This window comes from Salmo salar, chromosome 02 (genome assembly GCF_965601325.2).
Source record: "Salmo salar chromosome 02, fSalSal1, whole genome shotgun sequence".
NCBI lineage: Eukaryota > Metazoa > Chordata > Actinopteri > Salmoniformes > Salmonidae > Salmo > Salmo salar.
Genome location: NC_138292.1, coordinates 58,872,349 through 58,898,714, shown reverse-complemented (window position 1 = coordinate 58,898,714; position 26,366 = coordinate 58,872,349). Strand labels below are relative to the sequence as shown.

The following is a 26,366-nucleotide window of genomic DNA, read 5'->3' as shown; positions in this document are numbered from 1 at the left end:
CTCTCTGTCTCTGTGTCTCTCTGTCTCTGTGTCTCTCTGTCTCTGTGTCTCTCTGTCTCTGTGTCTCTCTGTCTCTGTGTCTCTCTCTCTCTCTGTCTCTGTGTCTCTCTCTCTCTCTGTCTCTGTGTCTCTCTCTCTCTCTGTCTCTGTGTCTCTCTCTCTCTCTGTCTCTGTGTCTCTCTCTCTCTCTGTCTCTGTGTCTCTCTCTCTCTCTGTCTCTGTGTCTCTCTCTCTCTCTGTCTCTGTGTCTCTCTCTCTCTCTGTCTCTGTGTCTCTCTCTCTCTCTCTCTCTGTCTCTGTGTCTCTGTGTCTCTCTCTCTCTCTGTCTCTGTGTCTCTCTCTCTCTCTGTCTCTGTGTCTCTGTGTCTCTCTCTCTCTCTGTGTCTCTCTCTCTCTCTGTCTCTGTGTCTCTCTCTGTCTCTGTGTCTCTCTCTCTCTGTCTCTGTGTCTCTCTCTCTCTGTCTCTGTGTCTCTCTCTGTGTGTCTCTCTCTCTCTCTCTCTCTCTCTCTCTCTCTCTGTCTCTGTGTGTCTCTGTGTGTCTCTCTCTCTCTCTGTGCGTCTCTGTGTGTCTCTCTCTGTCTCTGTGTGTCTCTCTCTGTCTCTCTGTGTGTCTCTCTCTCTCTCTCTCTCTCTCTCTCTCTCTCTCTGTCTCTGTGTGTCTCTGTGTGTCTCTCTCTCTCTCTGTGCGTCTCTGTGTGTCTCTCTCTGTCTCTGTGTGTCTCTCTCTGTCTCTGTGTGTCTCTCTCTGTCTCTCTGTGTGTCTCTCTCTCTCTCTCTCTCTCTCTCTCTCTCTGTCTCTGTGTGTCTCTGTGTGTCTCTCTCTCTCTCTGTGCGTCTCTGTGTGTCTCTCTCTGTGCGTCTCTCTCTCTCTGTGTCTCTCTGTGCGTCTCTGTGTGTCTCTCTGTCTGTCTCTCTCTCTGTCTCTGTGTCCTCAAACCGAGTACCTCTGAAAAATGTCTCCATCAGTCTACACCTTCTCCCTCCCTCCTCCCCTTCATTCACTTCTGTTCCCCAGGTAGGTGTGTTCAGTATAGTCTCTATATGACTGAGTGTGGGAGTTCCTCCCTAGTTTATCCTCATGATTATCCTAGAGCCCATAACCCTGCAGGCAGCTCACTGCCAGGTGTATGGACCCTATTTAAAGACAGATTAGAGCTGGCACAGTAGCTACACACACTGCTCTGTTGGAAACACTAGTCTGGCTCTGGTAACCAAGGAGATGTTGCTGTCGCACATAGACACACGCCATTCACGCACAGGCAGCCAGCGACGGCGTATTTCAATGAGTAAATAATCAAAAGTACCTTTTACCAAGCAAGGAGCCCTGTCCTCATTGTATGCTCACTTAGCTAGCTAGCCAGCAAGGTAGTTATTCTAGCTAGCTAGCAGTCTGTGCTACTTATGTAGTTAGCCTAGCTAGCAGTCTGTGCTACTTATGTAGTTAGCCTAGCTAGCAGTCTGTGCTACTAATGTGCGAACACTGTACTGACGCCGAAGTGAACACTGACTAATCCGTGAACGTGTGAGACTAAAATCAGTGCGGGAAGCATTTTCCTGCATGAACGTTTTCAGTCATCAGCGCATGCCGTTTGCAGTTGCAATATATAGCCAAAAACATACATTTTTGTATTGAATAACAGTATAATTCACATTATGGTTTCGGTAAGAAAACATTTTCATAATGTACTGCTAGCGTGTGCTTTGTTGCTCGGTTGCCATAGTGTTTCTTTACTTACCTGTTGTAAAGCACTGTGGTGAATCTACTCAATTCAAATGCTGACATCTAGTGGCGACATTAGGAACTCTTTCAGCCTTTCTTGTTTATTAGTGCGCTTGTGGTGCTTCAGCACAAACACTTCTGCATTCTTATCCACTGCCTTAGATAGGTACAACTTTAAGTTGTACCTACGGTCAACTGAACAAGTGTTTTTGTATTTACTTTTGTATTCATAGAGGATATAGTGGCTTTTTGGTGGTTATATAAACCACAAATAAAATGTTCTTTAATAATGTTCATTTTAATATTTAGTTAATAAATAATCATTTAGAGGTTCTGTTAATCCTTTGGAGTGCAATTTGTGAGTAAAAAAAAATGTGTTTTTCATTCCACCTCCTAAAAAATAAAAAAAATAAAAATATAAAAATAATTAAAAAAAACATCGAACGTATATCGGTGACCTTTGCCTCCCTAGTATCGGACCCAAAAATCCCATATCGATTGGATTGCTAACACACACATTTGCACTCACAGACAGATTAGACAGCCTGTAATGATCACTTCCACTAGCCAGCAGCCATGCCAAGGCACTTTATAGCAGGCGTCTTCCCAGGTGGGGCTGTTCTGCTCTTGAAGACTGAGGCGTTTTACCTTGCATGTCTAGTCAGGCCCACATAGCCTACTGCCAGTTGTATGTCTCAGATCCCTACATTTTCAACTCATTTCAATCTGATTTTCATTTGAGATATTTAGCCATAAGTGGTATGAATATGTGATTGTGGGCTGCATCCAATTTGGCAGCCTGCAATGTAATGAAGATCTACTGGGAATATCATTTCTCGTGTTTACTTTGATTATGAGTTTAACGTTTCCTTTCCTGTTGTGTAAATGTACACACGTTCCTTCCTGTTATGCGCTAATGTTTTAGCCAATGACAAACTTTTATGACGTACTGTTTTTGCTAGCTCCACATTAATCATTGAACAAAAACAGCATGTTTACAGCTGTTGACTTCTCTCTCTGTCTATCTTCCTGTGTCTTTTCTAGGCTGCTGACCTGAAAACCAAAGGTGAGTGGAATGACTAACTGCCGCTCATAGCCGCATAGCTTTTAAAAAGATCCTTGAATGATTGACACACAAGGCCCTAATCCGCTCTGATTAAGAGAGTCCATATGAGCCATGAAGGTGTAGACATGCAGATAAGGGCTGTGTAGTAGCAGGTCTCCTGTAGCCTACACCTATCTGAGTCAGTCCAGCGTCGTCTAACACACACTGATGCACAGTGACCTACCCCGGCCAAACCCTCCCCTAACCCGGACGACGCTGGGCCAATTGTGCGCCGCCCTATGGGACTCCTGGTTGTGATACAGCCGGGATCGAACCAGGATCTGTGGTGATGCCTCTAGCACTGCGATGCAGTGCCTTAGACCGCTGCGCCACTCGGTCCCCCACATCAAACGTTTCCTATTGTATTTAGCCAACGAATTAGTCTAGCGTGTGTGAAGAATCTGTCATTGCGTGTGAATAAGCCAGGGGGTCATCGTTAGTGCGTGTAGGTGTTAAACCCCTGCAGGCAGGCATTAGACAGATGGGGCCAGGGCTTTGGTCCACTCTAAAGCCAATTAGAGCATCTGTTCAGGTTTTACTGGTCAGCACCTCGCCCTCTAAAAGGTGTGTGTTTGTGTTACCAGGGATTGGCCCCAACACACCCCAGGCGGTCTAACCGCTAACTTACAGCCCTCGCCCTTGGGGATTGGCCCGACGTCCATTGGCGTTGTGTAGAGGTCAATGGCACTTTCTTGACCTCTGACCTCATTTAGGTCTGTCTCATTATCTCTGGGGGGGGAGACTCTGCTCCGTCTGGTGTTGGTGAGTCACCCAGCGAGAAGGAACCATTTTAAGCCGAGGGGTGACGGAGGGCGTCTAACAACAGACTGAGAAGGTTAGTTTGAAGTCAAATGACAGAAGTGTAAAATCTGAGCGTGGAAGGAAGGAAGTGAGTGAGAAAGGAAGTGGGGTGAGTGTGTTCAAGCGTCAGCCTACACACTCAGCTGAAACAAATAAATGGACACACTATAGCTACTTTCAAAGTCAGCAAGAGAGAAAATGTTCTTCGCTCAATCTGCTGCATGGCCCACTAAGTTGCATATGACTGTTTTACTTCAGTTAGCATCCATGTCACTGTGTGTGTGTGTGTGGGCAAATCAGTATGCAGCTGTGATGTCTCTTCATCCATATTAATGATCACTCAAACATAACGTGGAACAAAGAAGTTTGTACACCCACAACCCCCCAGCCTCATCACCTCTCCCGCTTCCTCCTCCCTTCCTCTCACGTTTCAATTTGTTTGCAGTAATCGATTTTGCCTGGCGCGTTCATATGTATGAAAATTAGATAAGGCGCTGCGGAATTAACTCCTGTGCCCCCCATTAGCCATGGTGCTCCAGTGAGACGGGGGACCAGCCACCAGACCTCCCCATCTAGGCAGTCCCTGTTGGGGTAGAATGAGAGCGCCTCAGCCCTCTATTAGTATGGCGGGCAGGGGAACGCTGATTATTCCCCACAATCAAACCCCATCGTGCTGCGCACACACAATAATGCACAATGCCCCACCCCCACACACACCTAGCTCCCCCATCCCTATAGGGACCGGGAGACTCTCAATCCAGTTCTCCCTGTAATTGGAGAAAATGCTTACAGTGTGGAACTTCCCAGGCAAGGATATTCTTTTAAAGCCATTGCCACACTAACTTTCTGTATGCACACGTAAACACACAACATTCAAAAAGTTATGAGAATACACGGAACTGGCTCGGCGTGATGCAAATGCAATTCATGGAAACAGGTGGCGGCATCCGAGTTTTCGTTAGCGAAAGCCATCAGTAATACCCGGGTACGCCTGACACGTTCTCTACCCAGCCCTGGTGTAATCAGAAAAACATCGCCTGCCTTTTTTAAAGTGTTAAGGAACAAAATGTAATGCGTGTCAAATTTTCATCTACATTTCCCATTAACCTCTCAGGGATTTGTGGGACGCTAGCGTCCCACCTCGACAACAGCCAGTGAAATTGCAGGGCGCCAAATTCAAACAACAGAAATCCCATAATTAAAATTCCTTAAACATACAAGTATTATACACCATTTTAAAGATAAACTTCTTGTTAATCCAACCACAGTGTCCAATTTCAGAAAGGCTTTACGGCGAAAGCATACCATGCAATTATCTGAGGACAGCACCCCATCAAATAAACACAGACAATCATATTTCATCCCGCCAGGTGCGACACAAAACTCAGAAATAATGATATAATTCATGCCTTACCTTTTGAAGATCTTCTTTTGTTGGCACTCCAATATGTCCCATAAACATCACAAATGGTCCTTTTTGTTTGATTAATTCCGTCGTTATCTCCAAAATGTCCATTTATTTGGCGCGTTTGATCCAGAAAAACACCGGTTCCAACTCGCGCAACATGACTACAAAATATCTCATAAGTTACCTGTAATCTTTGTCCAAACATTTCAAACAACTTTCCTAATACAACTTTAGGTATTTTTTAACGTAAATAATCAATAAAATTTAAGACGGGATAAACTGCGTTCAATACCGGACTAAAACAAAGTGGAGCGTGCTTTCAGGTCACGCGCCTCTAACAAACAGTAGACTTCACTCGACCCTCGTTCTGAACAGCAATACTTCTTCATTACACAAAGGAAAAACATCAACCAATTTCTAAAGACTGTTGACATCCAGTGGAAGCGATAAGAACGGCAAGCAAGTGCCTTAGAAATATAGATCTCCATAGAAAACCCATTAAAAAGAGTGACCTCAATTTTTCTTTTTCCTGGTTGGTTTGTCCTCGGGGTTTCGCCTGCCTAATAAGTTCTGTTATACTCGCAGACATCATTCAGAATTAATCTGAGAGCTCTTAGTTGCACAATTGTACATCTAATCATGATGTTTGGTGCAGTATTTCTCAAGGAGAATGTGCAGGAAAAGAAGTTGTCTCGTTGACTTCAACTACTGACTTTGGCTTGCCTCTAGAAGAAAACATTTTCTGTGCATCAAACAGCCCCAAAAAATGAACAAAAACGTCACAATGTCGTCATTATTATATGCATGTACTCTTCCGAACTGTTTTCGGCTGGGAAGCATGCGGACACCTTTACCCATGCTGTTTTCATCTTTACCCCCGCCACCATGGTGACCCACCAATTGCCACGGCGACTGACATATTTACACTGCGTCACCGCGGCCACAGGAGAACTGCATTATTTCCACCCGGGAAACCGGACGACATCGCAGCGTAATATGCATATTGGATTAATTTGTGATTTCACATTTAATTAATTGTCAACACTTTTTAGTCGGATTTCTTGAATCGCTATCTAATTGGGGGATAATTGACTTTCCCGTGGGAGGGGGGGGGGGGGGGGGGGGCGCCGTCGCCTTTCTGTGTCGAACTGCAACATTAATAAATACTCTGAAAATGAATAGTGAGTGACTGGATCCTGGTTTACGTCCCGTGGATTTATGGATGCCAAGGATAATTGTTTTCTCTTTGCTTGCATGTCAAGTGGAGTGGGTTGATTAGGGGTAGAGAGAGGGGGATGGGGGGGACAAAGAGAAAGAGATGGGGGGGGGGGGGGGGGATTTTCTGCATGTATTCATGTTGGATTATCATTCACACGCTGCAGACAGAAGAGGCAATTCAATACACCCTCAGTTATACCACAGCTGAGAGGGCTCATGTCACATTTAAAGGCAGATTAATAGTAAAGTGTATGTGCTGATATTAATAGAATTTAACAAAGAGGCTCCTTTGTATGGGGGAGAGGGTGTGTGTTGCTGAGCAGGACTGCCTGGTATGTCTGGAAGAGGCAGCCCTCCTGTCTTCTGCTTCAGGGCACATTCTGCCTCTTCATGTCCAAACCACTATTCAGCCATTTTGTGTGTTGATGAGGATTTACTGACTAATCATATCTACGTGGGAAGCATTGGCTCAGTGGTATACACCTGACTCCTAAGGCACGTGGATAGAAGCTGTCCTTGTGCACAGATCTAGGATCAGCTTACCTTCTCACCATAATGTGTAGAAAACACACATCTGACCTTAGATCAGTCTTTGGGCAACCTCCTACTTTGGATAAACTGTATGGATAAGGGAAGACTGACTGAATCGTATCTAAGTGTGGGACTTCTTTGGCTTAGAGTTATCATAGTGAATTCTAACAAGCCATCTCTATGAATCGTCTCTATGGATCAACCAGACTCCTAAAACATGTAGAAAGTGTGGAGAGAACGGGTCGACACTGCTGAGATGAGCCCTCTGCTCATTAGTGTGTGTGTCGGGGGTGGGGGGTTCACAGGAGGCCCACCGAGCAGAGGTGCATTAGGCATGGGAACAGTGCTCATCTCCATGGTGACGGCCTAGTACCCAGGGAAGGGTGAGGGGTGGAAAGCTGTGCCTTTTTTAGTCTGTCTGTCTGTGTGTGTGTGGGGGGGGTGTCTCTGACCTGCTACAGGGTTTACTACTGACAGATGGAACCTCAGACCCCCCCCCCCCCCCTCCCCGGTACGCACTCTGACAAGACACTGTCTGGGTGTATCTTAACAAGCAACCATCAACACTCAAAGATACTGCTCCTTCAGTACCACTAAAGTCTATAGCCCCTCTTAACCTTTAGTACTGTCATACCTCTCAACTACCCACTTTAAACAAGGCCACTAAACACAAATACACCTCATTGGTCAAATGGTTTAGTTAAATCTCCGCTACATCACTTCTTTCCAATGCGTTTCTTGGATATGAAAAATATGGCTTTTCATGACGTCTCATAACATTTGATTTTCAATTAGTCATTTAACTCAATACAGGAGGCTGATAAACCTCTTCTATAGTCCACTTATGTGTTCCACACACAGCCCTCCCCCGCTGTAAACATGGTCGCGTATTAAAATGCGTCCTCATCACACAATGGCAGCACGTAGCTAACCTCTGACATGGACGATTCCCAGAACCCTTCAAAGCAAGGCGCGCGCACGCCATAACCGAGCCAATCACAATGGCTCCTTATGCACCAGGGCCTGCCCTCTTGACCATCATCCTTTTCGCTCAAGCTTTTTCTTCTTTTTCGGTGTATTTAACCATTGAGAGTGGGGGACAGGAGGCCATAATTACAAGTTTGGCTAGGAGTGATTCTCCATTTAGAGGGTTTAATGGAATTTACAGTGCGACTCATTATAATGGTTTATTTAATTGACTCTCCTTTGAACATCAAATAGTGTTTTTAAGGCTTTAGCAACCCCAAAGGGTCTAGTATTGCACTTTGTTTGCTCCCCATCTCTCTCTCTCTCTCGTTCTCACACTCTCATTTGCGCTCTCTAATTCTGTGTACCATTCTCTGACTCGTTCTCCATTCTCTCCCTTTACTATGCCTCTCGCTCTGGGTGTTCCTACTATCTCTCAATCTCCCCTCCAAGTCTTTGGTGTATGACAGTGTCACACGTATCACCTGCTATCTCTCCGATCAGATATGCAGGTGAATCTCCTATATATAAAAATAAAAAGTTCTCTCACAAATGAAATCTCCCACAAAGCACTTTAGCGTCCGTTAGGATTAAAAATGAACTCTTCCCCCAAAAAGAAAAAGACTAATGTTTTTCTATATCTTTGTTTTGAGCCGAGACGTCCTATCGCATCGTAACCGCCAATCATGCTCACACACACCTGCTCTCTCCCGAGATTATTCCAAAGATGGCTACACATTACCCAGCTGGCTGGAATAACAGCAATTTCACATCATAGACTAGATAAACTGTGATCGTTTACACGCACCACATAGTGCTTTAATAGCTATTTCATTGTGTTGTAAAAGCACCAGTGTTGTCATAAACAGAGGCTACTGGAGAATAGAGTGGAACAACACACACCGAACCAACCCCCCCAGACACACTCGCATAATGTGGGATATCCACACTCACAACGTACACACCCCCCCCCCCCCCCCCCCCCCCATGTCATAGAAGCTGTGATTCATAGTGTGAGAGAGAGGCTGCCGGACTCTGTGTGAGCAGTAACAGCCCAGCAGTCCATCTGCTTCCTCTAATGGATTCAGAGCAGCAGTGAACAATGAGAGGCTGAATTGGATGAACGAGGGGGAGGGAGCACCAGAGAATAAAAGGGAGGGAGAGACGGGTTGAAGGGAGAGAATGGAATGGCTGATTGGAGGGAGAAATGGAACAGGAGAGGGTGGACATTGTAAAAGGCAAGAGGGAGAAGGACGAGGGAGAGAGGAGCAGGACGAAGGATAGGGAGAGAGCCGAGGGATGGGGTGGGTTGTGAGGACGCAGCACCCTGCCTGCTGATTGGCTGTGACTGCATCAGGCGGGCTGGGGCTGAATTGAATCAGATATGTGCGTCACCCGCTGCCTGCTATAGCTCCCAACCAGCTAGCTAGCTCCTGCTGGAGGGGCCAGCTCTGACCAGAGAGGGAGGTAGATCAGTATGCAGTTTGTGTGATCGAGAGAACCTGGTTGTGTATGCGCATATTTGAAGTATGTTGAGAGTGTGTGTGTCAGAGGTACAGGGGTGCACAGCTCATGTGCAGAGGGTGCTCTGTTTATAGAAACGGTGTTGGCAGTGGGACAGGCCTTTGGCAGGCAGAGGGAATGCGTGGGCCTGCCTGCAGTGTTTGCTTTAACCCCTGCTGCTGCAGCACAGGACAGCTAGTCAGCCACATCAGTCCTCTACTGTTCTCGTGTGGGACTCGACACAGTCCCACCCTGTTAGATTTCTCTGGTGCCACAACTTGGTCAACATGAACGAATGACAAAAGCTGCAGTTGTCCTAATTGGTCAGACTGATATGACCTCGAATGTCATTGTGTGCATTTGTATGCGTGTCTTGACAAGAATCCTGACAGTGGCTCCTGTGTTCCCAGGAGAGTGACATCTGTTGCCTGCTAATCTGTTGCCTGCTAATCTGCATCTCTCCATTGCCAATCACTTCGCTCTCGCTCTCCCCCTTCTCTCTTGGCTGTCTGTGATTGTCTTCTCTCTTCTTTCTCCTCCCCTGAGGCATAGCTGCCAGCCAGTTGTTTTTTAAAACCAGCCTATGAATTCTCATCCGTAGCTACCTAGGGAGTATAGAACCACAACAGTGTTCACATTCACCAAACTGATGTAGCAGCTCAGCGCAACACTGAGGTCAGGAAGTGTTGTGAGACAATATGGCTGCCGTGCTCTTCTGCTCAGCATGGACAGGGAGCACGCATACCATATCAGATATGTAGGGTGTTAACCTCTTTCCAATGCAGTTGCTTAATGCTCACACACATTTGTGCTACATAAGCCTTGGTGTGGACACACACACACACCTGTGCTTCTGTAAGCCTCTGTGCCTTTTCCTTTCCAGCCCTCGCGGGCAGCTCTTAGCCTGTCCAGCCCCAGCCTCCTGCTCACCCAGAGGGCTCTGCTAAGCTCCTTTAGCCACAGTAGGCTGACACAGTAGGTCCTGCTAGTACCGACTGCTAATACCACTCAGTCTGGGCAAGGCTTGATTAGAGGGCTGTTCTCTCTGGGGAAACTAATAGACAGAAGAATGCACAGGGTCAGGCAGAGGTGAGTGTGTGTGTGTGAGAACTTGCCCTTTCATGTTGTCTGGGCTGTCTGTCGGTGGTGTTCAAGCACAGGCCGGCTCATAGGGAAGGTTATTACTAAGACGCTACTTTCGAAATGCTAACCACGTTTCGCTTAATTTCTCCTTAGCAAATAAGGGATATGTTTTCAATCCATGTTATACGGGTGTCAGATATTTGGGGTGTAACGTAACATCCGTTCAAATCAACATGTTTAAATGATCAGTGTGTTCATGTCATACTCGATCAGGGAAACGATAACACTAACCTCATTCAACCAACAATGTTGTCTTGTAAAGTACAGTGGATTAGTGATGTGTGCTGTGCAGCATTAGATAATACCTTGCTTCCTGTGTTGTGTTTGCGTCCTCCTCCAGTGCCAGAGCCAGCTAAGCCCAGCCCCAGTCCCCTCCACCACCCCACCACCTGTGTGACCCTGCCCCAGGCCTCACACCCCCCCTCCTCCTCCTCTTCAGTCAGAACCAATGGGAAGCGCGCCCCCCCTAGCACCCAGCAAACACCACAGCAGCAGACCCCACCTCAGCCTCCGTCATCGTCCTCAGGCCCCCGCTACCCGCCCCGTGAGGTGCCCCCGCGTTTCCGCCAGCAGGAGCACAAGCAGCTACTGAAGAGGGGCCAGCCACTGCCCGCCGGAGCCCTGAGTAGCCTCACAGTGACCCCCGCCTCCAACCCGCTCACCCCCGGTGCCCCAGCTTCTTCCTCCTCCTCCGCAGGCAAGCGCCACACAGGTCAGTTCCCTGCTTATTGCGTCTCACCCTTGGCTCCTTGGCTAGATCCGGTTCCTCAGTAGGAATGTCCCCTTTCTCCGTGGAACTTGATAGAGAAGCTGATGTTACTAAGTTGGTGCCATGAAATGAAGTGTCACAGGTCATCGTGGTAGATGGGTGAGGCTGTTCAACATGGGGCTCCACGCTGACCTTTACAAGGCACACGTGTGCGCTTACGTCGAAAAATGTAGGCGCACACAAATACATTTAGGAGCGCAACGAATAGTAGTTGAGATATTGAAGCTATAATCCCGAAATTGTCTAGGTGCGCTAAAATTCTAATTCCAGGTCCACAGCAAAATATTTAGGCACATATGTGAGTAAAATACCATTCCAGTGTTTTAATTGCTATATTGTATTTACTTCGCCACCATGACCTATTTATTGCCTTTACCTCCCTTATCTCACCTCATTTGCTCACTTTGTATATAGACTTATTTTTCTACTGCATTATTGACTGTATGTTTGTTTTACTCCATGTGTAACTCTGTGTTGTTGTATGTGTCGAACTGCTTTGCTTTATCTTGGCCAGGTCACTGTTGTAAATGAGAACTTGTTCTCAACTTGACTACCTGGTTAAATAAAGGTGAAATAAAAAATACATTTAAAAAAAAATGTTCCGTGTTAGAGCCCTGCAACAGGTTGAGGAAGAAGGGGGTGAATCGCAAATCCGTATGATGGGTCCATCTGTGGGTCAGTCCAAAAAACCTTGGTGTTACTACCCCTGTTCTCTATACTAGAGCGTTGACATTAGGCAATGGATGATGGTTTGTTACTCTGAGAATCTCCTCCACTCTGACTCATTGGTTCAATGTGTTTCTACAGGGGCTCTGTGTACTGCAGAGGCGCTTTAGCTTGACCCTATTGAAATATGGCCGTGATGGTGTTTAGCCACTGAGTAGGTGCTGTGGCGATTGGAGAGCGCTCGGGACCTTTTACCGCCCGCGGTCACCTTTTTAATCAACTCCCCAGCGACCGGGTCTGTGGACTGCTGCCAGTCAAAGACCCGCTGCCAGTGGTCTTTGATTTAGAGCGAAAGAGAGAGTGAGTGGACAAAACAATATGAGCCCTGAGTATATATCTCTCAGCATTGTTTTTCCTCCAGTGAGGGAGTGGAGGCGTGCTGTCTCTGCAAGCCATCTGGTGAACGGCTGTATGTTAGCCTACCGTCTTCCTTTTTATGCCTTGACCCTGCAGCTTTTCTCTGACCACCACCGGTCTTCTCATCCCAATGGAAGGTACTTCAAACAACACCTCTATCTATTCTCTTTATTGACATGGTTTACCTCCATGTTCAATGCAGAACATACACAGATAACCGCACCGTGAAATGTTGTACGGCACTTAGAGGACGAGACGAAGAGCTTTCTGCGGTGTCTGTTCACCTACTGTTTTATTTTACTCCTCTCTACCCCTCCCTCCTCTGTGGTGCTGTCTTCCATTACTCACTCCCATGTTTACTCTGAGGGGGCTGCCTGCAGCATCACTGTAAACACAATTTCTCTGCAGAGCCCTGGGCAGCACAGGGCATTACAGACAAATGTTGCCACTCACACATACAGTGTATGTATACGCACTCAAGCGCACACACTGATGGTCTGATAACCTTCTTTTCTTTTTTCTTTTTACTGACTGGCAGGACAGCTCTCCCAAGGGCCCTCTGCGCAACACCGCCCCAGGCAGGAGAGGCCCGAGCTGGGGAAGGCTTTAAGTCCCTGGGGGTCCCTGGGAGCTTCTGATCAACTGTCCGCCATGTCATAAATAACTTTTTTTTCCTACAGCTGTACTCCACTGCCAATTACAGAAAGAGATACAGCGTTAGTTTTGGCATTGACTGTCAGGAATACAGATTTGGGATGGATGCCGTTTTGAGAAGCATGCATTTGATTTCGGTATCGAGCAGCACTCAAGTTTACGAGGAAACCATTTTCTTCTTGCCGGCATGGTACAAAATTCATGCAAACATGGGGCCAATCTAATTTGTCCCCAGGCTGAATGTGAGACACTGTATGAAGATTAGCTCTGCTTTTGTGGTCAATTTCCCTTTGACCTCCCTGCTAGTGAGGTCATCATGGTACAGAGAGGACACAGGCGCTTCCAGCCCCAGAGGCCTGCTGTGACTGGACAAGAGTCAGTGAGGAGATCCACTGTTACTGCCTTGACCCAGTTAAGTCCTCTCACATCTGTCTGCACACAGGCCCAGCTGGCTACACACTGTAGGCCTGGATGGTCACAATCAACCAATTCAATAATGAATTCATTTTATCTGACCATTTTTAAAATGCACAAGACTCGAGTGAGAGAACAATGCATTCAAAATCATAATGGACACAAACACAAGTCATAGGCCATTGTGTTCCTCATTAGACACAACCCCCCCCCCCCTCTCCAATACAACAGCTGATGCCATTACAACCCAGTGAGTGCTGCAGCCTGTCTGGCCTTCGTCTCGTCGCATAGCAGGTGCTGTAGTGGGGGTCTGAGATGCAAGCCGTGCTGTGGGAAACGCACTCAGTCCTCTACAACAGCTGGTTCATTCATGGCTCTCTGTCTCCTAAGCCCCTGGGTGACGTAGCATGTGGCCAGAAGGAATACTGTTGGCTAGATGTTGTTAACATGCGTTGTCCCTGCCGCCCTTCTCATTTGGCCTCTTGGCTTTGTCTTCAAACGCCTGGATGAGGTGGCATATTTGTTCTTTTGATTCCAGTTCCAGACGCTATTGTTTTGTCTGCGGATAAAGACCAATACGTAACACGTCCCATTGATGACTGTTCAGCCAGGTATTCCCATCGGTGATCACTGCCTGATGTGCTTTAGCCGTAAGGTGATTCCTTTGACCGTTGTTGTCAGGGCCACGTAAGTGAACAATGTTCAGAGGTACAGTGCTGTGAAGAAGTATTTGCCTCCTTCCTGATTTCTTTTATTTTTTGCACATTTGTCACACTTAAATGTTTCAGATCATCAAACAAATTGTAGTATTACATGAAGATAACCCAAGTAAACACACAATGCAGATGATCCGAACCTTCATGGCCCTATGTGACAAAGTAATTGCCCCCCCCCCCCCCCCCCCCCCACACACTTGTTAAATCATCAATTTACTGTGGTTAATCACATTTTTGGGGGAAAGCTGAGTTCAATTTCACTAGCCACACCCAGGCCTGATTACTGCCAGACCTGTTGAATCATGAAATCACTTAAATAGAACCTGTCTGACAAAGTGAAGTAGGCCAAAAGATCTCAAAAAGCAAGACATCATGCCGCGATCCAAAGAAATTCAGGAACAGATGAGAAACAAAGTAATTGACATCTATCAGTCTGGAAAGGGTTACAAAGCCATTTCTAAAGCTTTGGGACTCCAGTGAACCACGGTGAGAGCCATTATCCACAAATGGAGAACATTTGGAACAGTGGTGAACCTTCCCAGGAGTGGCGGCCTACCAAAATTACCCCAAGAGCGCAGCGACAACTCATCCAAGAGGTCACAAAAGAACCCACAACAACATCTAAAGAACTGCAGGCCTCAGTTAAGGTCAGTGTTCATGACTCAACCATAAGAAAGAGACTGGACAAAAATGGCATCATCCATGGCAGAGTTCCAAGGCAAAAACTACTGCTGACCAAAAAGAACATAAAGGCTTGTCTCACTTTTGGCAAAAAGCATCTTGATGATCCCCAAGACTTTTGGGAAAATATTTTGTGGACTGACGAGACAAAAGTTGAACTTTTTGGAAGGTGTGCGTCGCGTTACATCTGGTGTAAAAGTAACACAGCATTTCAGAAAAAGATCATTATACCAACAGTCATATATGGTGGTGGTAGTGTGATGGTCTGGGGCTGCTTCAGGACCTAGACGACTTGCTGTGATTGATGGAACCATGAATTCTGCTCTCTACCAAAAAATCCTGAAGGAGAATGTCCGGCCATCAGTTCATGACCTCGAGCTGAAGCGCACTTGGGTTCTGCAGCAGGACAATGATCCAAAACACACCGGCAAGTCCACCTCCTGAATGGCTTAAAAAAAAAAAAAAAAGGTTTTGGAGTGGCCTAGTCAGTCTGGACTTGAATCTGATTGAGATGCTGTGGCGTGACCTTAAAAAAATACATAAAGTTCATGGTTGAAAACCCTCCAATGTGGCTGAATGAAAACAATTCTGCAAAGAAGAATGGGCAAAAATTCCTCCCCAGTGATGTGACTCATTGCCAGTTATCGCAAACGCTTGATTGCAGTTGTTGCTGCTGAGGGTGGCGTAACCAGTTATTAGGTTTAGGGGACAATTACTTTTTCACATAGGGCCATGAAGGTTCGGAAAGCTTTTTTCAGAAAAAAATAAAATCATCACTTTTAAAAACTGCATTTTGTGTTTACTTGGGTTATCTTTGTGTAATTTTAAAATGTGTTTGATCTGAAACATTTCTGTGACAAATGTGCAAAGAAATCAGGAAAGGGGCAAATACCTTTTCACAGCACTGTATATACATGACACTGATTGCACTATTCAATGGAGTTGGCTGAAGCGCATGCGGTTATAAAGCCAGACTAGGCTAGAGAGAATGCCAGCCCTGTCCTCGCTCTCCTCTCTCTCGCTCTCCCCTCCCTCTCTCTCGCTCTCCCCTCCCTCTCGCTCGCTCTCCCCTCTCTCTCGCTCGCTCTCCCCTCTCTCTCGCTCGCTCTCCCCTCTCTCTCGCTCGCTCTCCCCTCTCTCTCGCTCGCTCTCCCCTCTCTCTCGCTCGCTCTCCCCTCTCTCTCGCTCGCTCTCCCCCTCTCTCTCGCTCGCTCTCCCCTCTCTCTCGCTCGCTCTCCCCTCTCTCTCGCTCGCTCTCCCCCTCTCTCTCGCTCGCTCTCCCCTCTCTCTCGCTCGCTCTCCCCTCTCTCTCGCTCGCTCTCCCCTCTCTCTCGCTCGCTCTCCCCTCTCTCTCGCTCGCTCTCCCCCTCTCTCTCGCTCGCTCTCCCCTCTCTCTCGCTCGCTCTCCCCTCTCTCTCGCTCGCTCTCCCCTCTCTCTCTCGCTCGCTCTCCCCTCTCTCTCTCGCTCGCTCTCCCCTCTCTCTCTCGCTCGCTCTCCCCTCTCTCTCTCGCTCGCTCTCCCCTCTCTCTCTCGCTCGCTCTCCCCTCTCTCTCTCGCTCGCTCTCCCCTCTCTCTCTCGCTCGCTCTCCCCTCTCTCTCTCGCTCCGCTCTCCCCTCTCTCTCGCTCGCTCTCTCGCTCGCTCTCCCCCTCTCTCTCGCTCGCTCTCTCGCTCGCTCTCGCCCTCTCTCTCGCTCGCTCTCGCCCTCTCTCTCGCTCGCCCTCTCTCTCGCTCGCTCTCGCCCTCTCTCTCGCTCGCTCTCGCCCTCTCTCTCGCTCGCTCTCCCCTCTCTCTCGCTCGCTCTCCCCTCTCTCTCGCTCGCTCTCCCCTCTCTCTCGCTCGCTCTCCCCTCTCTCTCGCTCGCTCGCTCGCTCGCTCGCTCTCCCCGCTCGCTCGCTCGCTCTCCCCTCTCTCTCGCTCGCTCGCTCTCCCCTCTCTCTCGCTCGCTCGCTCTCCCCTCTCTCTCGCTCGCTCGCTCTCCCCTCTCTCTCGCTCGCTCGCTCTCCCCTCCCGCTCGCTCGCTCGCTCTCCCCTCTCCTCCAGCCTCTAGTGGCCTCATTAGCCCAGACTCTGCCAGGGAACGAAGAGGAAACTACCTCTCCGGTTTTAAACCCCCCTGTGCCCACTCTCACTCCTTTTCTCTCCCTTTTTTTCCTCTGTCTCTCCATTTCTGGAAAACAAATCAGAATCTTTTGATCCCGGAGACCGGAACTCAGAAGTTCCTGACAGGGGAAAGAGGGTCTATTTTGAGAACAAAAGGGATTAAATGGTGCATTTATTGCTTGTGGTGCGTCACGGTGAGGTTTGGCTGGAGATAATGTGGTGGATTGACGGTGTTGAATGAATGGGAGAATAATGGCATCCGGTTTGGTCCCATTCGTGTGGCTCCTGGCTGCATTTCACAGCTAGCTCCAAGGCTACGCTAGTGCTCAAGATGTTGACTACAGGCACTTAATCCTTTTTGGTGCACCGTGTCTTTCTTTTTCTTCATACATGCTGTCTCTGTGTCTCTCCCTTTGCCACTGTCAACCCCTCCCCCCTTCTCCCTGTCACCCTGGCTTTCATAGGGAGAGAAAGGCAGTGTCTAACTTTTGGCTGCCTGCTAGCAGCATCCTCATTATCAGCAGCAGCCTGATCTCCTGGTAGTTGTTTCCCCGGCAGGGCTACTAGCATCGCTGTCGCCTTGTCGTATTCTGAGTAGTAGGCTAGTGCTCTATGATAAGGGGCTGGTATGTGAAGCGTTTTTGTTGATGCAGATGTAATGTGTGTGTGCTCTCACAGCACTGCATCTTTGGTGCCAGGGAGCTGCAGCAGAACCAAAGAATAGAAGCCCTTTTGTTTTTATTTATTCAGCGAGCGCCATCGTACGTACCCACTGCCCTCCTAATTGGGACCAGAATGGAAGCAGCTAGACATTACTGACGGTTCAACGCAAACAGAGACGGAATAGAATTGTCTCCTTTTTTTTTCCCTTGTTGCCTTAGCTTTGGTTTTGTCCCCCGTTTCTCTCTCACACACACACACACACACACACACACACCTTTTTCCCCGAAGCAGGAAGATTTCTCACTAATCTATTGGAACGCCTACCAGAAATACGGTTGTAGAGAGTTGTAAGGAAAAGAGTGGGTAAGGTTGAGTGGACCTAAGAGTTGTGACACACACACACACACACACACACACACACACACTACGCAGCCAGCCAGCCAGCCAGCCAGCCAGCCTCAATTTCTTGGCATCATGTCAAGTAAGCAGTTGCGATGCTTTGCAGCGGGCAGTAGCAGACATATTGAATGGAGGATGGCGATGGCTGCCGCGTCTCCCCGCTCTGCGTAGCGCCTCACAGCATGCTGTTGCAGCAGCACCACCTCTCTTCAGGTATTTTTCCACTCTACCCCTGACCCCGTTTACAGCTGCCGTCAGCTCTTTTCTCTCCGTCTCTACTCCAGGGTTATTTTGTTTCGCTCGTGGAGTTGTAGTATCCGTGACGGGCGGTGACCAGAGACAAAATAGGGCTGAACTGCACGCTTTTCTGTGTAGTATATGATTGATTTATCATGCAACCTATTTTTATGTGCCTTCAGAGAAAATGTGGGGGGGGGCACATAAATGAAAGGGAGAAAGCGGAGGGCAGAGCGAAACGTTCTCGCTGCAGGCAGCAGCCTCTGAGCTCTTGGCTGAGTTTCAGGTCTGCCTGATAAAATGGCGTTCCTTGCTGCTCGGCGGGCTTGAAGACAGACGGAGAGAGAGAGCGAGAAAGGGAGAGGGGGAGCGACGCTTGTGTGCGTCAGCACCGCTGTTGCTGTCGTCCTGCTCTCCTCACATATATAAACAAACACCTTGCAGGTACATGGATTGACGTTGTGGGTGTTGGCGTCGGCGAAACAATGAGCTTTTGTATGTTAGGCTAGCGGTTAGCTATCTCCGATTTGACTGAAAGGCAGGCAGGCGTACGGCACCAAAACAATGGCGTTGAAACGGTGCCAAACCTACCAAAGCAAAATCCTGCCAAAGACACTGAATCTCTCACACACCCACACAGGGCACTCTGTTGGAACCACTCCTAAAATATGCACATCATGCAAAACCTCATTGGTTGTTGTGGGCGCTGGCCACTGACATCAGATGTTGTGTACTGACTTTGATGTTTGTTCTCGAAGTCCGTGAGGAAGAGGTTGTGGGTTTAAGATGTTACTTACCGGGACTATTTAAATCAATGGAGAGTTATGATCAATGTGGTATGGAGATATGTATTCCTAAGTGAACAAAGCCATAGAAAAGTTGTCCAGAATGGCACCCCTTTTTTATAGTGCACTACTTTTGAACAGAGCATATAGGTTGCTTACATAAGGATCCATGGTGTGCTTACATAAGGATCACTCAGCCTAATGCACTCTTTTGTTACTTGGCTGGTCTGTCACTGTGCTTTGTGGGATGTGTATTGGATGTGCAGCTCAGCTTGACCCAAGATGCCCCAGATGTTATTTTCTATTTGTGCAGTTTTGAAGGAAGGAGCCGGCGGTTCCGGGGGGGGGGGTGGAACTTAGCAGCCGGCAGTGCGGGGGGGGCGGAACCTAGCAGCCGGCGGTGCGGGGGGGGGCGGAACCTAGCGGCCGGCGGTGCGGGGGGGGGGGGCGGAACCTAGCGGCCGGCGGTGCGGGGGGGGGCGGAACCTAGCGGCCGGCGGTGCGGGGGGGGGGGGGGGGGGCGGAACCTAGCGGCCGGCGGTGCGGGGGGGGGGGGGCGGAACCTAGCAGCCGGCGGTGCGGGGGGGGGGGAACCTAGCAGCCGGCGGTGCGGGGGGGGGGGCGGAACCTAGCAGGCGGCGGCGCGGGGGGGCGGAACCTAGCAGCCGGGGGGGGGGAACTTAGCAGCCGGCGGGGGGGTGCGGAACCTAGCAGCCGGCAGCGCGGGGGGGGGGGGGCGGAACCTAGCAGGCTGCGGTGCGGGGGGGGGGCGGCGGAACCTAGCAGCAGGCGGGGGGGGGGGAACCTAGCAGGCGGGGGGGCGGGAACCTAGCAGCAGCAGGCGGCGGCGCGGGGGGGGGGGAACCTAGCAGGCGGGGGGGCGGGAACCTAGCAGCAGCAGGCGGGGGGGCGGGAACCTAGCAGGCGGGGGGGCGGGAACCTAGCAGCCGGGCGGCGGCGCGGGGGGGCGGGAACCTAGCAGGCGGGGGGGCGGGAACCTAGCAGCAGGCGGCGGCGCGGGGGGCGGGAACCTAGCAGGCGGGGGGGCGGGAACCTAGCAGCAGGCGGCGGCGCGGGGGGCGGGAACCTAGCAGGCGGGGGGGCGGGAACCTAGCAGCAGGCGGCGGCGCGGGGGGGCGGGAACCTAGCAGGCGGGGGGGCGGGAACCTAGCAGCAGGCGGGGGGCGGGAACCTAGCAGGCGGGGGGGCGGGAACCTAGCAGCAGGCGGCGGCGCGGGGGGCGGGAACCTAGCAGGCGGGGGGGCGGGAACCTAGCAGCAGGCGGCGGCGCGGGGGGCGGGAACCTAGCAGGCGGGGGGGCGGGAACCTAGCAGCAGGCGGCGGCGCGGGGGGCGGGAACCTAGCAGGCGGGGGGGCGGGAACCTAGCAGCAGGCGGCGGCGCGGGGGGCGGGAACCTAGCAGGCGGGGGGGCGGGAACCTAGCAGCAGGCGGCGGCGCGGGGGGCGGGAACCTAGCAGGCGGGGGGGCGGGAACCTAGCAGCAGGCGGCGGCGCGGGGGGCGGGAACCTAGCAGGCGGGGGGGCGGGAACCTAGCAGCAGGCGGCGGCGCGGGGGGCGGGAACCTAGCAGGCGGGGGCGGCACCTAACAGCGGGCGCACTTGTTTTTTTTCTCTCCAAAAAATGTAGTAGGAGAAACTTTTAATGGGAAATCTTTTTCAACATTGTTGAAGTTAGGATTTGAGATGGGAATTTTGTGGTACCTCTGGTTACACTTTCTAGGAAGTGTAGAGCTGATTGCAGACGTGTGTGTGTGTGTGTGCCTTTCTACACACACTGACGACCCTGTGTGATGAGGCAGTCTGAGAAGAGGAGATAAGTATGTTGAGGGGAAATTGCGTTTGGAGGGACTCGGAGGCGTGTTGCGCTGTATCTTAAGACTAACCACATATCTGTCAGTCAGTGTGTGTCTCAAACGGAAGCTAGTCCCCCCCCCCAACTATTTGACAGGATTGTTTTGACCATAGCTTTATCTGTGATGGATAAACTCCAGGCAATCATGCAAATCACGGAACGGTCTGATAGAATCCAGTGGACTCCAATAATGAGCTAATAGAAGGTAAGAATCTCTATTTGAAACGAGGTGATGACCAAATACGGCCCACCCGACTTTCACACGTTACTAAATAAATTCAGTGAAGCATCTAAGGAAAGGCGGAGGCTATACGTTTTCTGAATGTCTAAGACGACTTTGAAAATGCTTTTGTTTCATAGATAATATAGCTAGCGATGGGATACCATTATTTTTGATATGACAATTTATGAGCTTATTGGATTTGTGAATTACAAAAACAAATGGATTATAAGAATTGGCCCCCGACCCTGCGCTAAAGTAATGAAGACGAGTGGGAACAGCAGTGTTCTTAGGTCCTCTCTGTAGATAAGACCAGTTTAGTGGTTGGCTTTGCATGGTGGTTGGTGGCTCAATACCTCCTCTCTTCTCTCCAACAGCATTAATACGGCCATTGATTAGCTGCCTCTCATTGATTCATTACAGCCACATGGCATGAAGTGAGCCTATTATTATTATTATTATTATTATTATTAGTTACCGGGACTTGTTTTTCTCATCGGCGTTAATGAGAGTATTGTGTGTCTGTAGGCTGAGGCTATGTTGCACAGTGTGGGCTAGACTTATCTTGTTTTTCTCCCGCTTTTTGGTGTGAGGAAATGTATTAAAATAAGCATTTGAAAGATGGAACTGAAGAAAGCAGAGTATTAATGTGTGTACTCTGCAGTCTCCACAGTGGCAGTGTCGCTGTGTCTAGTGCTTTGTGGGGACCTGCTGGAGCGTAGGGACTGATGGATGAGGAACCATCTTGGTTTCATTCCAGTAAGTAAGCAGCTTTCCACTTGGGCTTCCCTTCACAGCCACAGCTAGGGGAGACTGATGGGCCTCTCAGTTCAGGGGGAGAGAGTGGGGGGAGAGGGCGAGAGCAGGTGGGATGAAAGGGAGGGTTCCATTTCACCCACTCACATAGAGGGAGAGTAGGAAGGAAGGAAGGAGGGTTAGGGGGAGTGAAAGTAGGAGAGGGAGGGCTCCTATCGCTCACCCAGTCACTCAACATCTGACTGCAAGAAAGCAGGAATATATGGATATGCCATAGATAATAGGATATGGGGCACGGTCTGCTGTATATTCTGATTATGGCAGGCATCTGACTGGAGAACAGACCAGGAGAGCGTGACCATCGCTCTCCTCTGACTGCTGCCATGTCGGATGGTAACAGTTTAACCAACCAAGGGGAGACAGTACAATGACTTCCTCTAGGAGGCAGTTTATTACATGCTGTTCTCGCTCTCAAATGTTTAAATACATCTATCTCTTTTTCTCCTCCAGACCTGCCCTTCCAGAGTGGTCCTGGTGCCCAGTATGAGAATCCCCACTGGGGAGCCTTACCACCAGCCACCGACCGCAGCAGCACCACCAGTAGTAGCTGGGATCAAGTGATCATTGACGGGAGCGACACCGAGGCCTGGCCCTCCATCAGTCGCAGCAGCGACAGCCGACCAGCGAATCCTTCAGAATGTGCCACAGCCGCTGACTATACAAACCCAGAGACCAGCAGCAACATGAGCATGGCCGCGGGGGCTACTAGCCAGCAGGCCCACTACCCCTCTCTCAAAGCTAACGTCACTAACGTAGCTAGCATGATGCAGCCTGGCGGTGGCCAGGGAGTTGGCGCCATCGGCAGCAGGGGCTGGGGCTCCGGATCAGGCCCTATCACCATGGCTCCCACTGAGGGAGCCAAACCCGACGGCCTAGGGCCCAACATGGGCCGGAGTGGAAGAGCACCTGGCTGGAACTCCCAGTCCAGCTTTAGCCTGAACCTGAACCCCAACGCCAACCCCTCGGCCTGGCCCGTGCTGGGGCAAGAGGGGGCTGGAGACGGCCCCAACCCCGCCTCACTACCTCCCAACGGCAGCCTGGGCAACGGTAGCCTGGGAGGGGACGAGAACAACAGCAGCAGCACCTGGGGAGGCATGATGAGCCCTGACGCCCCGTCCTCCAATAAGAATGTGTCTTTCAGCAGCATGGAACATTCCAACCTTAACACTGAGGGACAAAACAGCCACCACACTAAGCAGCCACTCAGCCCCATCCACGGCCTGCCTGGCTGGGGAGGCCAGTCTCCTACAGAGTCCTCCCAGCTCAACGGAGACGCAGGGAGCTCCGTCTGGGGCAACGGAGACACCAAGACATCCGCTGACTCCTCCTCCAAGAACTCAGGCTGGGACTCGGCACCCTCCGGAGGCATGTCCGGCTGGGGCCACTCTGGCAGCGGAGGAGGCGCGAGTGGCGGTGGAGAAGGAGGCTGGGGAGGAGACTGGGGGAAGCCCTCCAGCGGTGAGGCCAAAGGAGGCTGGGATTCCTCAGATGGCCCAGCCCAGGACCAGCAGGTGAGCTCCTGGGGCCAGCCAATCCCGGCCCCGACTAGTGAGGGTAGCGGAAGTGGCGGCAGTGAGGGGCGCTCCCACCGCAGGGACAGGACCGGCAGCGAGGACGGAGGCCCCCCTCCCCTTCCTCGGCAGGACCTTGACCCCCGGGTGCTGTGCAACACAGGCTGGGGCCAGACGCCCGTCCGCCAGCACACCTCCTGGGAGATGGAGGAGCAGCGCGCCGCCAATGAGAGGAAGACCAGCGAGATGAGGGGAGGCGGTGGAGGGGACACTTGGAGGGGCTCCAGCCCCTCTTCCGGATCCCCACCGGACCCCCGGAACGGGGGAGCCAACCCTAACTTGGGACCATCTCAGAGGCCAGGCTCAGGGGGCTCCGGAGGCAAGAGCGAGGGACCCTCAGGCTGGGGAGGCCCTCCACCCTCAGGCTGGGGGGAGCAGCCTGTCAACAAGGCCCCCAACGGTTCCGTCAGTGGCTGGGGGGAGCCCATGGCCCAAGGCCACAACACCACAAACAATGGCCCCAAGAGTGGAGTTCAATCCTGGGGTGTCCCTGAGGGGAAGTCCTCCCCTACCTGGGACGACGGGCCAGCGAAGACCCAGCAGAACCAGTCCCAGAGCTGGGGAGAGGGTCCCAAGTCTTCCCACGGCTGGGGCTCCGGCCACGGAAGTGGCAGCCGTGGCTCCAATGGCTCCAACGGCTCCAATGGAGGAGAGTGGAGAGAACCGGCCGAGGTGAAGAAGAATGGATCCTCCAGCCACATGTGGGAAGGAGAAGGAGGGAATGGACGAGAAGGAGGAGGGTGGAAGGACAGCACCAGAGGAGGTGGAGGAAATGGGGGCGGCTGGGCGTCGAAGCCTGCCTCTGCTGTTGGAGGTGGTGGCTGGGGGGAGACCCAACATCCCAACAGCCCAGCACCAGGATGGGGCTCCAAGCCCCAGGAAAGCCCCAACGGCCCAGCACCAGGATGGGGCTCCAAGCCCCAGGAAAGCCCCAACGGCCCAGCACCAGGATGGGGCTCCAAGCCCCAGGAAAGCCCCAACGGCCCAGCACCAGGATGGGGCTCCAAGCCCCAGGAAAGCCCCAACGGCCCAGCACCAGGATGGGGCTCCAAGCCCCAGGAAAGCCCCAACGGAAATAGTGGAGGTGTTGGAACAGGAGGAGGCAGCATGGGGTCCTGGGGCGGCCCTGCATCTGTAAGGCAGAGTTCCAACCCCGGCTGGGGCCCGGGGAGCTCTGTAGCCAAACCCGACCCAGCGATGGAGCCCACCGGCTGGGAGGAACCCTCTCCTCCCTCCATCCGCCGCAAGATGGAGATCGATGACGGCACGTCCACCTGGGGAGACCCTAGCGCCTACAACAAGACTGTGAATATGTGGGACCGCAACAACCCCACTGGAGGTAACGGTAACCAAGGCAACAACCCCACCCAGCCGCCGACCAGCAAGAGCAACGGAGGCATGGCCGTCAACAGCCACAACCACTCCTCCGTCCCCCCTAGCAACAACAATCACCACCACATGAACCACCACCACCCGCACCACGGACAGCCCCCGCCACACAGCCAGCACCACGGCAACAACAATGGATCCCCCAACACCGCCGCCCCGCACCAGGGCGGTGGACCCCAGGGCAGACCACCTATGGCCAACCCAGGTAAGAAACTGACCCCACTCACTGTCTGAAATGTCTTAAACTGGTTATTATGCACCGCTGTAATGTATTGTGGTATTAGCCCTGTGATTAACCTATACTGGAAAGATAGACTTATGTCTGAGGAAATATCCAACGTTCAGGTATATATTTTGGCATTGAATATTAGTGCGATTAACCAAAATATTTATTCATCGTTTTTTTTTTAAACAACTGAGCGACATGGTTCAATTATTTAACCTCTATGGGCTAGGTGGGACGCAGGCGTCCCCCCCGTGGTGCACTCCATCAACAGCAGGTGCATTTCAAGAGCGGCAAATTTGAATCCAAATAAATGTCAAAATTCAAATTTTTCAAACATACAACTATTTTACACCCTTTGAAAGATAAACATCTCCTTAATCTAACCACGTTTTACGATTTCAAAAAGGTTTTACGGCGAAAGCATAAATTTAGAGTATGTTAGGACAGTACATTTACAAGAGTTGTGTGTAATGTTTTGTCAATTCAAAGACAGGGTCACCAAAACCATAAAACCAGCTAAAATGATGCACTAACCTTTTACAATCTCCATCAGATGACACTCCTAGGACATTATGTTAGACAATGCATGCATTTTTAGTTCTATCAAGTTCATATTTATATCCAAAAACAGCGTTTTACTATGGCATTGATGTTGAGGAAATCGTTTCCCTCCAATAACCGGCAGTCAAGTCAGCATCACAAATTAAATAATTAAAATTAGAAAACATTGGTAAAATATTATATTGTCATTTAAAGAATTATAGATTTACATCTCTTGAACGCAATCAACTTGCCAGATTTAAAAATAACCTTACTGGGAAATCACACTTTGCAATAATCTGAGCACTGCGCCCAGAAAAATACGCGTTGCGATACAGACTAGTCGTCATGTTGGGGAGATCTAAAATCGAAAATACTATGTAAATAATCCATTACCTTTGATTCTCTTCATCAGATGTCACTTCCAGGTATCACAGGTCCATAACGAATGTAGTTTTGTTCAAAAAAGCTCATCATTTATGTCCAAAAATCTCCGTCTTGTTAGCACACGATCTAAGCCCGCCGGACTTCACTTCATGAACGAGGGGAAAAAATATATTTACGTTCGTTCAAACATGTCAAACGTTGTATAGCATAAATCATTAGGGCCTTTTTTAACCAGAACATGAATAATATTCAAGGTGGACGAATGCATACTCTTTTATAACATATTGGAACGAGGGTACCCAACATGAACTCGCGCGCCAGGTGTCTAATGGGCCATCATCATTCCATGGCTCTTGTTCGGTCAGATCTCCCTCCAGAAGACTCAAAACACTTTGTAAAGGCTGGTGACATCTAGTGGAAGCAATAGGAAGTGCCAAAATATTC

The 26,366-nt window shown here is 50.4% G+C and overlaps 1 protein-coding gene across 6 annotated transcripts in view; it reads left to right on the top strand.

The window, feature by feature from the left end:
* Positions 1-26,366, top strand: part of LOC106587198 (trinucleotide repeat-containing gene 6C protein) — a 61,927-nt gene that overhangs the window by 12,398 nt on the left and 23,163 nt on the right. For 4 of the 6 annotated variants that reach the window (XM_014175366.3, XM_014175337.3, XM_014175356.3 and 1 more), the window contains 3 exons: positions 2,766-2,787; positions 10,737-11,108; positions 22,260-24,974. In XM_014175366.3, the coding sequence (XP_014030841.3) occupies positions 2,766-2,787; positions 10,737-11,108; positions 22,260-24,974 (3,109 nt within the window). Of the gene's footprint in view, positions 1-2,765; positions 2,788-10,736; positions 11,109-21,657; positions 21,753-22,259; positions 24,975-26,366 lie in introns of those variants that run through there. The other 2 variants (XM_014175387.3, XM_014175377.3) reach the window with 2 other exon arrangements.